The sequence below is a fragment of the Stegostoma tigrinum genome, chromosome 15, assembly GCF_030684315.1.
Source record: "Stegostoma tigrinum isolate sSteTig4 chromosome 15, sSteTig4.hap1, whole genome shotgun sequence".
NCBI classification, from domain to species: Eukaryota; Metazoa; Chordata; class Chondrichthyes; order Orectolobiformes; family Stegostomatidae; genus Stegostoma; species Stegostoma tigrinum.
The window spans coordinates 10678489-10694661 of record NC_081368.1 but is presented as its reverse complement, the minus strand read 5'-3'; the positions used below and the strand labels follow the sequence as shown (position 1 = coordinate 10694661).

At 44.1% G+C, this 16173-nt stretch overlaps 1 protein-coding gene across 1 annotated transcript; it reads right to left on the bottom strand.

Moving 5' to 3' along the window:
- Window positions 1–15646, bottom strand: lygl1 (lysozyme g-like 1). Its single transcript, XM_048544888.2, has 5 exons — window positions 15511–15646; window positions 8700–8786; window positions 7622–7818; window positions 4952–5090; window positions 1–337 (listed from the first exon to the last, which is right to left on the bottom strand). Exons 1-5 carry the CDS (start codon window positions 15524–15526, stop codon window positions 204–206), a joined length of 573 nt encoding a protein of 190 aa, XP_048400845.1. The 5' UTR covers window positions 15527–15646; the 3' UTR covers window positions 1–203.
- Window positions 15647–16173: the final 527 nt, after the last annotated feature.

Genomic DNA, 16173 nt, shown 5'->3' with positions numbered 1-16173 from the left:
TTTAATGCTTTATATCTGTTTTTATTCACCCACGCATTTTGTATGATTACATCTCTTTCAGCTCCAAATTTAGTTGACTTTATTTTTCAATATTGTATGAGGATAAGAAGATTCTGACATTTCATAAGCTGCAACGTTAAAAGAAATGTTGTCAGAGACAGACCACATTGGTTGGTATCAATGGAAAGAAAAATGGTGAGGAATTAATATCCGTTTTGCTTAAGCCATTGAGCTCTTGCAGTCACATCATTAGCATAATCATCTCCAGTGGTACCAATATCCATTCTGTCATAGGTTTGAACATTCTTTGTCCCAGCATTGTATGCTGAAATCCCACCTGTAAAAAAGGCACCAGGAAGTGCATTTAGTGCAATGTCAATGTGCATTCAAAAGCATCACAGTGTAATATCCTGAAGTGCATTATGGGAAATATTATCAAACAATATTTCACTTGCCAGGATTGAAGCATGTGAGCTATAGGGAGAGGCTGAATACGCTGGGGCTATTTTCCCTGGAGCACTGGAGGGTGAGGGATATAGATGTTTATAAAATCATGAGCAACATGGATAGGATGAATAGTCAAGGTTTTTTTCCGGAGCAAAGCGGGGTGCGAAACTACATGCATAGGGTTAAGGAGATTGGAAAGATTTAAAGGGGGCCTAAGGGGCAAATTTTTCACGCAGAGTGTGGATTGAGCTGCCAGAGGAAGTGATTGAAGCTGGTACAATTACAACATTTAGAAGGCATCTGGATGGGTACATGACTAGAAAAGTTTTAGAGGGATATGTGCCAAACGCTAGCAAATGGGACCAGATTAATTTATGATATCTGGTTGGCATGGACGAGTTGGTCAAAGGATCTGTTTCCATGCTGAACATCTGTATGACTCTATGTATAGGAAGGGCACCACAATAATCATGGTTGATTTAAATCTCTATCAGGACTGGCTAAATCAGATGAGCAAGGGTAACACTGAAGACAAGTTTATTGAGTGGTTCAGGGGTCACTTCTTAAACCAATACATTGGACATCTTGCTGTATGACTCTGTTTTAGATCTAGTAGTGTCCAATGATATAGCTTTAATAAGAGGTCTCATAATTAAGAATGCTCCAAAGAATATCAATCAATACATGGTAAAATTACAAATTCATTTTGAATGTGAGCAACTTCTGTCTGAATCCAGTGTTCCCAATTTATATAAAGGCAATTAAAAAGGTCCGAAGGAAGAGTGGGTTGTTGAAATAAACTAAGGGGAAAATCAGTGAATGAACAATGGCACATTTAAGCAGTTATTTCGTAATGCTGAAGCCAGATTTATTCTAGTCGAAAAGAAGGAGCTGATGAGAAAGAAGAATCACCCGTGATTAACAAATGCAGTCAAGAAGAGTCAAAAACTAAAACACGCAACGTGGCAACAAATTGTGGTAGGCTGAACGATTTGGGTTTCTTTTTAGGAAATAGCAGCAGATAACTGAAAAGCTAATAAAGAGGGGAGAAAACTGATTATGAAAGTTGTTGGAGCTGCGTATATTTGACAGGCACGAAATGGCTAAAAAGTGTGATTAAAACAGAATTAAAAGCCTGCTCCAGCATTTAAGTGAATCATTGGTACATTTGAGAAAGGGTTATTCTGAGGTTAAAGGGAACATTTCATAAACAAACATCTGCACTGAGTGTGTATAGAAACAGTCTTGATAAGAAATGTCCAAGGGTAGATAGTCTGAAGGTTTGTAATCTAATGGTAAGATTCTTGGTAGTGTAGATGAGCAGAGAGATCTCAGTGTCCATGTACACAAATCCTTGGAAGCTGCCACCCAGGTTGACAGGGCTGTTAAGAAGGCACACAGTGTTTTAGCTTTTATTAATAGAGGGATTGAGTTCTGGAACCAAGAAGTTATGGTGAAGCTGTACAAAACTCTGGTTCGGCCGCATTTGGAGTATTGTGTACAGTTCTGGTCACCGCATTATAAGAAGGATGTGGAAGCTTTGGAAAGGGTGCAGAGGAGATTTACTAGGACGTTGCCTGGTATGGAGGGAAGGTCTTATGAGGAAAGGCTGAGGGACTTGAGGCTGTTTTCATTGGAGAGAAGAAGGTTGAGAGGTGACTTAATTGAAACATATAAAATAATCAGAGGGTTAGATAGGGTGGATAGGGAGAGTCTTTTTCCTAGGATGGTGACGGCGAGCACGAGGGGGCATAGCTTTAAATTGAGGGGTGAAAGATATAGGACAGATGTCAGAGGTAGTTTCTTTACTCAGAGAGTAGTAAGGGAATGGAAAGCTTTGCCTGCAACGGTAGTAGATTCGCCAACTTTAGGTACATTTAAGTCGTCATTGGATAAGCATATGGACGTACATGGAATAGTGTAGGTTAGATGGGCTTGAGATCAGTATGACAGGTCGGCACAACATCGAGGGCCGAAGGGCCTGTACTGTGCTGTAATGTTCTATGTTCTATGTAATAAACATTGTAAGAGGAGGTAAACTTCTACCAGAACAAACACAGATGAATTAGTGGGGTCATGGCTCATAAAAATCTGAAGGATCAGACAAGTTAATTCAACCATGACAAGTGATTAATTCCAGCTTCATTAATGAAAGGATGTTGTCCCATGAGGGGAAAAGAATCAATCAGAGTGAGGACCATAAATCTCAGTCCAGAAGACAGTTAGCCGAACTCATCATGCAGTTGTGAAAACAGCAGCTAAAGTTATCTTACAATAATTAGTTTTGTTTTAAAAATTACTCACAATATTAAGAAATAGGTTCTAGTTAAAAGATTCTTTCGATAATCACAGAGATGGATTCCAACATAATTATAGATACAAGTATACAGCAAGATACATTGATTACCAAAAAGCATTAGGGGAAAGATTCAAACAATGATGTGAAAATTAGTTAATCTTGCCTGGCATATTCTGCATGAAACAAATTGCTTGCAACTCATTAGCTAAAGAGTGCTAATAGTACAGGTAATTATAAAACATTACATGTAACTAACTTTAGAGTAGAAGTTAATATTAGGAATCTTATTGCAGTTAGTTAGAACCAATTGTCTTTTAGATGTATACATATTTAGGACAGTGGAAAAATATGAGGAGTAACAGAATTTGATAGAGGTAGCAAATGAAATGCAATGAATGACAGAATTCAAGCAATCCTGAGGGAATAAGCAAGTCTGGGATATGACTTAAGGAGTACAGCCAGTAATTTTGGATTGTAAAATAATAGAATGCAAAGAAAGATTCTGGAGATTACAATGTCTGTTAAACACTATGAGATCATGGGAACCGAGGGCAATCCACTGGAGTGACCATCATTGGTCAGGTGTTTCACAGGATTGAATATATAGACCCACACATTGAAATCAGTGAACATAGGTAACTGCACACTCTCTACACTAACAATGAACACCTGGGCCCCCCCAAGGAGGCATTCTCAGCTCCCTACTGTTCTGCCGATGCGCACACATCTGTGTTGCCAAATACTAAACGAATTCCATCTACAAGTTCGCTGATGACACCACTGTGGTTGGTCAAATATCTAACAAAAAGTTGAGATTAATGGGTCTTTTCCAGGTTGAAAAGATGTAACAATTGGAGTGCCACAAGGATCAGTTCTTAAGCCTTAATCAATTAGTGTTTATATTCGTGATTTTAGAAGAAGCAGAGAATGATGTATCCAAATTGGCTTATGATACAAAGAAAGATGGGAGGGCTTGTTGAAATGATAACGTGAGGAATCTGCAAGGGGATTTAGATTGGTTGAGTGAGTGGCTGCAAAGATGGTGAAGAGTGTAGGAAAATAATGAATATTCTCATGTTTATATGCATTGTTGAAATGGTTGGTTTTGATATTCTCAGGCATTTACTGTTCTGGGCTCCAATTCAGCTATGAATGTTATACACATAGCACTTTGAAGAAAGAATCAAAAAGACACAATATTACTTAAATGCAGCAAGAACAAAAAACTGCAACTCAGAGGGATCTGATTTTCCCTGTGCATGAAATGCAAATAGTTACGTGCAGGTTCAACACATAGTTAAGAAGCAATTGAAATTTTGGCCTTTGTTTCTTTGTCGTTGGAATTTCCAGAATTGGGTGAGTTTTCTTACAATACAGGCTGTTTGTTCTGGCCATACCTTGGAGTACTTTGTCTAGTTTTAGTCCTCATATTTAAAAAAGGGCATACTAACAACAAAGATAATTCAAAAGCATCTCAATTGGCTGATTCCTGAGATAAACAAGTTGACTTAGCAAGAATAGTGTGTTCTTGTTTATCAATGCTTTGAAAAATGAGGAGTAATTTTATTGAGAGTATCTGACAGGGTGGATGTTATGAAGATGTTTCCGCTCGTTGATGGATCACAAGCTCGGGGATACAACTGCAGAATAAGAGGACATTTAACACTGAGATGCGAAGCAATCTCTTTCCCCCAGAGGGTAGTGAAAGTGTGGAATTCTCTACCCCAGGGGTTTGGACAGACTACAGCATTGAAAATATTTAAATAAGAGGGAGATAGATTTTTGAAATATCAGGGAGTTGTCGGCTGGGGTGAGCTTGCACAATAGAGGATTTGAGGCATCAGGCAAATCAGAATGGTGGGGGAGACTTGAGATGACTGGCCTACTCCTTCTCCTAGTTCTCATGTTTATATGCATTGTTGAAATGGTTGGTTTTGATATTCTCAGGCATTTACTGTTCTGGGCTCCAATTCAGCTATGAATGTTAGACACATAGTGCCTGAATAGTCATAAGCACAATCTGTGTTCCACTTAAGAACAGATAAGAAATAAGTAGGCTTTTTGAATGGACTGAAGACGCTGGAGCATGAATCATTAGATCTAACACCAGCAGTCATGACCTTAGATAACACCTTAAATGCTCGTATGAATTCTTACAGATAAATTCTTTCCTATGAGATGAAAAAGAAATGAGAAGTCCCAAACCTTTGAGCTGCTGTTCTTTGGTCCAACTGGGAAACTTGTTTGCTATTTCTTTAATCATGTTTATCAGTATCTCTGTCCCCTGCTGAAGATGCGCTTCACTGTTCCACTCTCCAACTACGTTGTGCCAATTTTTGTCAACCTGAAATAAACATTACATTTCTTTTCCGTACACAGAGATCAATACCTTCAAAGAGAATAAATGCAAACATGAATATCAAGATGATGTTAATGTTGTATTCAAGATTTCTTTGAATTCTGGAATGGGATGTGGGTGTCACCATCAAAGTCAACATTTGTTGACCTAGAATGGAGGGTCTGCTCCAGGCCATTGCAGAGGGCTGTTAAGAGTCAATGCTCAGATCTGGAGTCACATAAGTTAGACTGGCAGTTTCCTTCCCTAAAGGGCATTTGTGAATCAGATGAGTTTCTCTTGAAATTCAACAACAGTTTCATGTCCATCATTAGCATCTTAATTCCACATTTGTTATTGAGTTCAGATTCCACCATGTTCTGTGCCAGAATCCCAGAAAATTATGTGTCTGGCTCAGAAGTACAATAACAATACTTGAGGCCAAAGCCTTCCCTAAATGTGGCAGGACAATTGGAACTTGCAGGACTAGATTGATAGAATTCTGTTATGTAAGTGCTATGAATCTATTGCTGAGATGTAGATGCATCGCAATCTCATTGAATGTGCTAAGCTGATTAGACTGAATGCCTTACTCATATCCTTGATGTTTCTCTTAAGCAGGCTGTCACTGACTTTTGCCTGATGGTTTATGGTGTTGCTGTTTGTCAATGAAATGTTCACACTGGGTTCACTATATCCCCTAGTTCCAAAACGGAGGGGAAATGGTAACACCTCAGGACCCAAGATAGGATTAAATTAAATTCTAAAATGCTAACTGATGAATACACAATGTTTGAAAGACCTCCTCCATTGATTAAAAAAAGTATTGTAATCAACTTTCTTTCCTTATAAGAAAATGCATCTGCACTCTTGGTCCCATTTAAGAGAACTTACAAGCACTTGGAGCTGTCAATCAAACTCTGAACTGACAAAGACCCCACTGAGATAATGATGGGTTATAAAACAATCAGGCAGCTCTAATTCTGCAATGATAACCCCCAGGCTTGGGTCAATAGACAGAATGAAACGGCAAGCACTTTTTTTTAAATGTTGCAGGGTTTGTTTTTCAAAAATTTAAATAGCAGGAGATTTAGATGTCCTGACACCTTGATAACTTCCTTTGACAGCTGCACACTGTTTGACAATTCCAATTAGTATATTCCTTTTTATCTTTGTCAGTGTTTACTTTTAATTCTCTCAAAGGGCAATTTCTCTCCATCCAAAGTTACATGACCTTTCCCAAAAGAGACCTGGGATCATTTGTAAAAGGGTATTTCTTTGGTTTGCCTCCAAAAAGGAATGCACTGGTATCTAACTCTTACATCACCTTAAAATGGACTTCCTGCAGCACTCATGTGCCATTGTTGAGACATATCAATAAATCAGTTAGTCTTCTTCAAAAATAGTTTCTATTACTAGGACCCTTTACCATATAGAAAGACAAGGGCAGAAGATACAAGTGATGCAAGCACCCATATGTTCCCCTTTGAAAGTCACACATCCTTCTGACTTAGAATTATATTGCCATTCTTTAACAGTTGCTGTGTAAAATCTTGGAACTTCCTCCCTAATAACATTGTGGATATAGCCACAGCACAAGCAATACAGTTTTTCACATTCCTTCTTCAGTGCAGTCAAGAAAGTGCTGGCACCAAGAATGAATAAACAGAAAAATATGCAAATGAAAACAGCAACTCCGAACCTGCCGATAACCATGCAGGGAGGATCTTTTTCAACACTTTACCAATGAGCCTCTGCCCACCACACAAGGTGGAATTAAAAGGATTCTCTGTCTGTGAAGTGAATTAAAAGAACATGGGAAAATCAAGAATGAATCCTATTCAGTTTTTCTGATATCTTGCAATTTAAAAGCACTTTACTTGTTGTATATTTCAATACGTTTGCATATCCAGTAGTAGGGTGCAGCCAGCGGGAATGTAATATGCAGGGATCAAAGTGTTCATATATGCTTGTACTTTCAGATATCTTCAACTCAAGAACAATGCTGTTCTGTGGGCTAATGTCTAGTACTATTGTAGTTAGGGCTTGGTATTCAATTATCTACGAGTTCCTTGAGAATGTCCATTCTGAAAAGCAGTAAACCATTTCTTACTCTTCACATTGATGAAACACTTTCCTCTGTGGAACTCTGTACTTCAACCTCATGAACCCCCCAGAATCGAGGAACAGCTTTCCATGTTTTGTGTTTGGCCTGTCAAAGAGCATAGCATTGGTGTTGTACTAATCACTGTGTTCACATTAATCTTTCCCCCCCGTCTTTTAATAGAATCAGAAAATCTACCATAAAACATAGCTTGGAGCTGGGGTTGTACTGGTCTGTCTAATCAGGGAATCAGTGGTTATTTGGGGGAGGCAGGAATATCACGTTGGACGTCACAATCAGATCTGAATGGCCACAGTATTCTAAAAGGGACTGAATGGACTAATCCTGTTCCTCATATCTATGTTTGTATATAGATCTGCTTGTAATGCATGACAGGATTTCTCCCCTGTCTGTCATAAAATGCCTTGCTTCCCACCTGCATGAGACCAAAAGCATTTCCATTGTCCCCCCAACCACTTTTTAAGGCGTTGCCACCGCGGGATTCCCGAGAGATGATAGCACCAATTATGGCTGGATCTATCTGATTGGCACAGGCGACTTTCTTAATCAAAGTCTTGTAGTTGTTCACTCTCCCCAAGTCCATGCTCATCATCTTATGAGAGGCAGCCACACCTGAAAAAGAAAATGACATAAAAATCCTTATCCATTAGCTTTATGATGTAGACATTATGTTTAAAAATTAAAACAGGTAAATGATTGGAGATTGTACTCTTTTAGTCCTGGCTTCTTATAAATTTGATCATGGCTGTGAATGAGAATCTATTACCCGGTTAAGATTCAAAGGCATTTCTGTGGGTCAAGATGCATGTGTAGACCAGACTGGGTATTGATGACAAATTTCCAGATGAGTTTTACAACAATGCTTACACGGTCAGCATTTAATTCAAGAATAATTATTTTTTAAAATCTCAGATTTTAAGATCTGCTATGGTTGGTTTTGAACCCACGCTCACAGAGCATTAAATCTCAGGTTCTGGATTATATGTTCAATTTTATTATCCTCCCCTTAAGTTTCAGACAGTTGTCAGTCATCCACCATGCATTCCTTTGTGTCTGACTCAGGGAAAAGTGGGTAAGGATAAAGGTCAGATTGTGTGCCTTCGTATCATTTCTTTAAAATGCACATGAATCAAAAGAATTCCTGATAAGACCAGTGCAATTTTCCAATAAAGGTCTCAATTTTGAACACACGTTGCAGATTACGAGTAAAACATGATAGAATGACTTCCAACAGGATGGGGAGGGTGCAATCACAGTCAACATGCTCCTATACATTGCAGGCACACATTAACCATGGAAACCCTATTTATTCCAGTTCCCTGTCCCCATCCCCCTCTCTGATGAAGGGTCTAGGCCCGAAACATCAGCTTTTGTGCTCCTGAGATGCTGCTTGGCCTGCTGTGTTCATCCAGCTTCACACTTTATTATCTTGGATTCTCCAGCATCTGCAGTTCCCATTATCACTGAAACGGTTAGTTCTGTTGATTTCTCACCTTCTACAGTCAGCTTGTCCTGTCTTGCTGTTTTTTCAGAAGCACCAGTTGTATCAACCTTGGTGATATCACCATAGACAGAGGTATCTAGCACATTGGAGACAAAATGGCTGAGTTATGGAAACATGACAAATGCCAATCATTTGCAGCAGTCGTGCCCATATTCTGTCTTTAGCTCCTGTGTGAGGTGAAGGGTGAAGCAGCTTCTGGGGGGACATTTGACCCAGGAGTGCTTCCCAATGTAAGATAACTGATTCTGGTCAAGTAGAGGAAGGCATCCCTGTTCCCACGACAGACACAGAGGTGTTACAGCATAGAAGGAGGCCATTTGGTCCATTGAGCCTGCACTGATTCTATTACATACTGTCAATCTCTCTCCCCTTCCCCGTATCTCTGCACACAATTACTATCTGAATGATCATCTTATGACCTCTTGAATGCCTCAAATGAGCCTGCCTCTATCACACTTCCAGGCGGTGCATTTCATTCCCTAACTATACACTGTGTGACAAGGCTTTGTCCCACATCACACTCACATCGTTTGCACATCACTATAAACCTATGCCCGCTTGTTCTTTCTATGGTCAGGAACAGCTTCTCTTTATTTTCTCTGTCCTACCTACTTTATATATGATGCTGCGTATATTGCCCTTCCTTAAAAAATTAAAGAAAAGTCGTCAGTAGGGCTATGAGGGAAGAGCCTGGGAGTGGCATTATTTATTAAATAATAACTTAAAATATGGAGCATAGAATCCCTACAGTGTGAAAATAGGCCCTTCAGCCCAACAAGTCCACACTGACCCTCAGAGCATCCCACCCAGACCCATTCCCCTATAAACCCTCTTAATCTACACATCCCTGAACACTTGGGGCAATTTAGCATGGTCAATCCATCTATCCTGCACATCTTTGCATTGTGGGAGGAAACCAGAGCACCCGGAGGAAACCCACACAGACACAGGGAGAATGTGCAAACTCCACATAGACAGTCTCCCGGGGAAGGGCTTTTAGTTTGTACAAGTGAGGTCCAGAATGTAACAAATACTCAGTGAAAAATCAAGGTTGCCCTGATTTTTGGGCACAGGGATTGCAATTCATGACAAGACTCCTCCAAGTTGCCCTGGATGCAGCTGGGGAAGCTTTGGCAGCGTTGTTTACTGACCAGATGTCACAGCCAGCCTGCTCCTCTTCAAGGCAGTGGAGGATTGCCAGAGGGGATTCCATGCTGTAGAATGTTCCTGTCACTGCCTTCTCTATTGGTGACCCCTCTTTACCTCAAAGATCCAATCTCTCCTGAATTATCGCTGGGAGATTATCTCCATTTATTGCTGGTGGTCTTGATATGGAATAAGGAATGGGGGTCAATCCGCATTGCAACATTATCCGTAATTTGACTTTTACTCATGAAAATTAACCACCCAATTACATCCCTGTCTGTTTCCAGCTCCGTTATTGTAAAGGTACTCCAATCCATGTTGTCATGGGAAGGGGCGATGGACTAAGCCGAGATTGCTACCAGACCCTGCAGCACCCATCTCAGTTCCTGTGGCCTGTCAATGCACCACTATGGGATGCACAGTCTGTCAGATAAAGCCAGACAGGCCAACTGCCCAACTGGGATCTAAATCACTGGGCAAGCTTGGCAGTAAGTGAGGGTGGTATAAACTGAATTAACCAACAAACCAGTGGGTCTCAGCATTGGGATAATAAAATGTGAGGCTGGATGAACACAGCAGGCCAAGCAGCATCTCAGGAGCACAAAAGCTGACGTTTCGGGCCTAGACCCTTCATCAGAGAGGGGGATGGGGAGAGGGAACTGGAATAAATAGGGAGAGAGGGGGAGGCAGACCGAAGATGGAGAGTAAAGAAGATAGGTGGAGAGAGTATAGGTGGGGAGGTAGGGAGGGGATAGGTCAGTCCAGGGAAGACAGACAGGTCAAGGAGGTGGGATGAGGTTAGTAGGTAGCTGGGGGTGCGGCTTGGGGTGGGAGGAAGGGATGGGTGAGGGGAAGAACCGGTTAGGGAGGTAGAGACAGGTTGGACTGGTTTTGGGATGCAGTGGATGGGGGGGGAAGAGCTGGGCTGGTTGTGTGGTGCAGTGGGGGGAGGGAACGAACTGGGCTGGTTTAGGGATGCAGTAGGGGAAGGGGAGATTTTGAAACTGGTGAAGTCCACATTGATACCATATGGCTGCAGGGTTCCCAGGCGGAATATGAGTTGCTGTTCCTGCAACCTTCGGGTGGCATCATTGTGGCACTGCAGGAGGCCCATGATGGACATGTCATCTAGAGAATGGGAGGGGGAGTGGAAATGGTTTGCGACTGGGAGGTGCAGTTGTTTGTTGCGAACTGAGCGGAGGTGTTCTGCAAAGCGGTCCCCAAGCCTCCGCTTGGTTTCCCCAATGTAGAGGTAGCCGCACCGGGTACAGTGGATGCAGTATACCACATTGGCAGATGTGCAGGTGAACCTCTCCTTAATGTGGAATGTCATCTTGGGGCCTGGGATAGGGGTGAGGGAGGAGGTGTGGGGACAAGTGTAGCATTTCCTGTGGTTGCAGGGGAAGGTGCCGGGTGTAGTGGGGTTGGAGGGCAGTGTGGAGCGAACAAGGGAGTCACGGAGAGAGTGGTCTCTCCGGAAAGCAGACAGGGGTGGGGATGGAAAAATGTCTTGGGTGGTGGGGTCGGATTGTAAATGGCGGAAGTGTCGGAGGATGATGCGTTGTATCCGGAGGTTGGTAGGGTGGTGTGTGAGAACAAGGGGGATCCTCTTAGGGCGGTTGTGGCGGGGGCGGGGTGTGAGGGATGTGTTGCGGGAAATACGGGAGACGCGGTCAAGGGCGTTCTCGATCACTGTGGGGGGCAAGTTGCGGTCCTTAAAGAACTTGGACATCTGGGATGTGCGGGAGTGGAATGTCTCATCGTGGGAGCAGATGCGGCGGAGGAATTGGGAATAGGGGATGGAATTTTTGCAGGAGGGTGGGTGGGAGGAGGTGTATTCTAGGTAGCTGTGGGAGTCGGTGGGCTTGAAATGGACATCAGTTGCAAGCTGGTTGCCTGAGATGGAGACTGAGAGGTCCAGGAAGGTGAGGGATGTGCTGGAGATGGCCCAGGTGAACTGAAGGTTGGGGTGGAAGGTGTTGGTGAGGTGGATAAACTGTTCGAGCTCCTCTGGGGAGCAAGAGGCGGCGCCGATACAGTCATCAATGTACCGGAGGAAGAGGTGGGGTTTGGGGCCTGTGTAGGTGCGGAAGAGGGACTGTTCCACGTAACCTACAAAGAGGCAGGCATAGCTGGGGCCCATGCGGGTACCCATGGCCACCCCCTTAGTCTGTAGGAAGTGGGAGGAGTCAAAAGAGAAGTTGTTGAGTGTGAGGACGAGTTCAGCTAGGCGGATGAGAGTGTCGGTGGAGGGGGACTGGTCGGGCCTGCGGGACAGGAAGAAGCGGAGGGCCTTGAGGCCATCTCCATGCGGAATGCATGTGTACAGGGACTGGACGTCCATGGTGAATATGAGGTGTTGGGGGCCAGGGAATTGGAAGTCCTGGAGGAGGTGGAGTGTGTGGGTGGTGTCACGGACGTAGGTGGGGAGTTCCTGGACCAAAGGGGAGAAAATGGAGTCCAGATAGGTGGAGATGAGTTCGGTGGGGCAGGAGCAGGCTGAGACGATGGGTCGACCAGGGCAGGCAGGTTTGTGCATTTTGGGAAGGAGATAGAAACGGGCCGTGCGGGGTTGGGGAACAATGAGGTTGGAGGCTGTGGGTGGGAGGTCCCCTGAGGTGATGAGGTCGTGAATGGTGTTGGAGATGATGGTTTGGTGCTCGGGTGTGGGGTCATGATCGAGGAGGCGGTAGGAGGTGGTGTCGGAGAGTTGGCGTCTGGCCTCGGCGAAGTAGAGGTCAGTGCCCCATACTACCACTGCGCCACCCTTGTCTGCGGGTTTGATGGTGAGGTTGGGGTTGGAGCGGAGGGCTGCCCGTTCTACGGGGGTGAGGTTGGAGTGGGTGAGAGGGGTGGAGAGGTTGAGGCGGTTAATGTCTCGACGGCAGTTGGAGATGAAGAGGTCGAGGGAGGGTAGGAGGCCTGGGGGTGGTGTCCAGGAGGAGGACTTGTGTTGGAAGCGGGTGAAGGGGTCAGTGGAAGGAGGGTTAGGTTCCCGGTTGAAGAAGTAGGCATGGAGGCGAAGACGGCGGAAAAACTGCTATATGTCCAACCGTGACTGGTATTCGTTGATGTGTGGTTGTAGGGGGACAAAGGTGAGCCCCTTGCTCAGGACTGACCGTTCGTCCTCAGTCAGTGGGAGGTCTGGGGGGATGGTGAAGATGCGGCAGGGCTCATTGCGGCTGTCTCCTCTGGGGTTGCTGGCAGTGGAGGTTGTGGGCGGAGCGATGAGGTCGTCGGCCATGGGCGGGGTTCTGTCGGCTGTGGGCGGGGTTCCGTCGGCGGTTGGAGGATCGGGGTGGGCGGCAGCAACTGCGGTGAGGGTGGTGTGTCGGCTTCCTCAACACTGGGGAAACCAAGCGGAGGCTTGGGGACCGCTTTGCAGAACACCTCCGCTCGGTTTGCAACAAACAACTGCACCTCCCAGTCGCAAACCATTTCCACTCCCCCTCCCATTCTCTAGATGACATGTCCATCATGGGCCTCCTGCACTGCCACAATGATGCCACCCGAAGGTTGCAGGAACAGCAACTCATATTCCGCATGGGAATCCTGCAGCCTAATGGTATCAATGTGGACTTCACCAGTTTCAAAATCTCCCCTTCCCCTACCGCATCCCTAAACCAGCCCAGTTCGTCCCCTCCCCCCACTGCACCACACAACCAGCCCAGCTCTTCCCCCCCACCCACTGCATCCCAAAACCAGTCCAACCTGTCTCTGCCTCCCTAACCTGTTCTATCTCTCACCCATCCCTTCCTCCCACCCCAAGCCGCACCCCCATCTACCTCCTAACCTCATCCCACCTCCTTGACCTGTCCGTCTTCCCTGGACTGACCTATCCCCTCCCTACCTCCCCACCTATACTCTCCTCTCCACCTATCTTCTTTACTCTCCATCTTCGGTCCGCCTCCCCCTCTCTCCCTATTTATTCCAGTTCCCTCTCCCCATCCCCCTCTCTGATGAAGGGTCTAGGCCCGAAACGTCAGCTTTTGTGCTCCTGAGATGCTGCTTGGCCTGCTGTGTTCATCCAGCCTCACATTTTATTATCTTGGAATTCTCCAGCATCTGCAGTTTCCATTATCTCTGATACTATTTTGGTCTCAGCATTGGGAACAGATTTACTGACATGCATCCAGATACACTGACATAAAGATAACAAAGTGTGAAGCTGGATGAACACAGCAGGACAAGCAGCATCTCAGGAGCACAAAAGGTGACGTTTCGGGCCTAGACCCTTCATCAGCTTTTGTGCTCCTGAGATGCTGCTGGGCCTGCTGTGTTCATCCAGCTCCACACTTTGTTATCTTGGATCCTCCAGCATCTGCAGTTCCCATTATCACTGACATAAATGTAGCTTTCCACACGGACTGTAATCTTTCCCAAAATGTCATATATTCCTTGGTTTGTGCAACAGTTCCACAAACTTGTACATTTATTCCAAAAACTGAATTACTATATCTTATCAAAGGGCATTGTCTAATCATAGAACATAGAACAGTACAACACAGAACAGGCTCTTCAGCCCACAATGTTGTGCCGACCATTGATCCTCATGTATGCACCCTCAAATTTCTGTGACCATATGCATGTCCAGCAGTCTCTTAAATGTCCCCAATGACCTTGCTTCCACAACTGCTGCTGGCAACGCATTCCATGCTCTCACAACTCTCTGTGTAAAGAACCCGCCTCCGACATCCCCTCTATACTTTTCTCCAACCAGCTTAAAACTATGACCCCTCGTGTTAGCCATTTCTGCCCTGGGAAATAGTCACTGCCAAGATTGATAAATTGTACATAACATCATTAACAACTGTGGCAGTAACACCCAGTACTACACAATTGAGTAATACACATTTGCACGTACATTTCTTCTCCTACAGATCCTAATGTAGAACAATGAGATTGTATAACCAGTAACACAATGCTCTCCTTTTCCACACCAAATAAAATTGTCATGATAAATGCAGAAGCGTAGGACAGCATTAAGCTGAAAGTGTAACAAATATGTCACACACTTGCACTGGCAGGCTAAAGAAAGCAGGGAAATGAGCTAACGTTTTCAGTATCCGCTGTTTCCTCATGCCCCATGTCCGTATCTCAAATATTACTTTTTGTACTGCAAGACATAGGGGCATTTGAAGCAGCTTTGTTTCTTGCTAGCAAAGAGCCGCTGTGTTACTCTAAGTGCAGAAGAGTAAAAAAAACATCCGCTGCGCCACTGACTTCAGCCAGAGAGGTTGATTTCAAACTAAGTTGTTTTGCTCGTTTCACGGCTATGGATAGAAACGTTACTTCACGACCTTTCTCCGCCCATGGATCTCACTGCAGGGGCGGCTTCTCGATTGCCCCTTTTATCCCCTCCCACGCACCTCTTGTGCTGGAGTTTTACTTCCTGTAAAAATTCATTTGCTGCCGTCTTTCAGGGGAAAAAAACATTTTAATGTCAACTTTCAAATGAACGCATAGAAAATGTCATTAAAAAGCAAAACACAGGAACAAGGCATTTGATCTGTCTGATCTATCCAGCATTTAAGTCCCTCAAAAGCTACCCTGTACCCCTGTTGATCTAGCCCGATCAGAATATAATACTTGTTACACCTTTGACCCTTATTCTAAATGCTAAGGTCGAATGGGGTTTCTGATGGAATACTAACTTGCTGCTGTGCACATTGTTGCTATTTCTTCTCACTGCAGGTCGATCGTTCTTCAGGCGAGAAATCAAATGAGCCGGTTGATAGATGGGAGTTACACAAATACAGGATGATGGGAGGCGGAGCTGCAGCACTCGGATTGCGTAAGCAAAATGAAACATTCCGCAATTGCTCAGAATGGTTTCACATTGTAGTTCTCTGTCAGTTCTACTGCAAGAGTCTAACTCAGCATTTTGTTAGTAGTTAACGTGCCTACTGTTGGTAATATGTTGTCACAGTTTGATTCTGACTACAGAACCCCACTTGTCACCACAATGGTAAAATACTACAGATGCTGGAAACCTTAAATAAAAATCGAAAATGCTGAAAACTCTCACTAGCTTTGGCAGCATCTGTGGAAAGAAAGGAACACAGTTAATTGGGCTGGATTTTCAAAGCAGGGTCAAGACCTTGACACCCAGATGAGTTCCAGACCTTGTTCACAATGCCACAGCTCTCACAATGCTGTTTGCAATTCGAAAAAAAGTACACCAATTAATTAGGAAAGCTAATAAATATTATCAGTCATAGTGAGTGGCATTAAATACAAAAGTAGGGAGGTTATGCTTGCTAGAATCTGTGCCTACAGTGCAGATCAAGGCCGTTCAGCCCATTGAGCCTGCATGA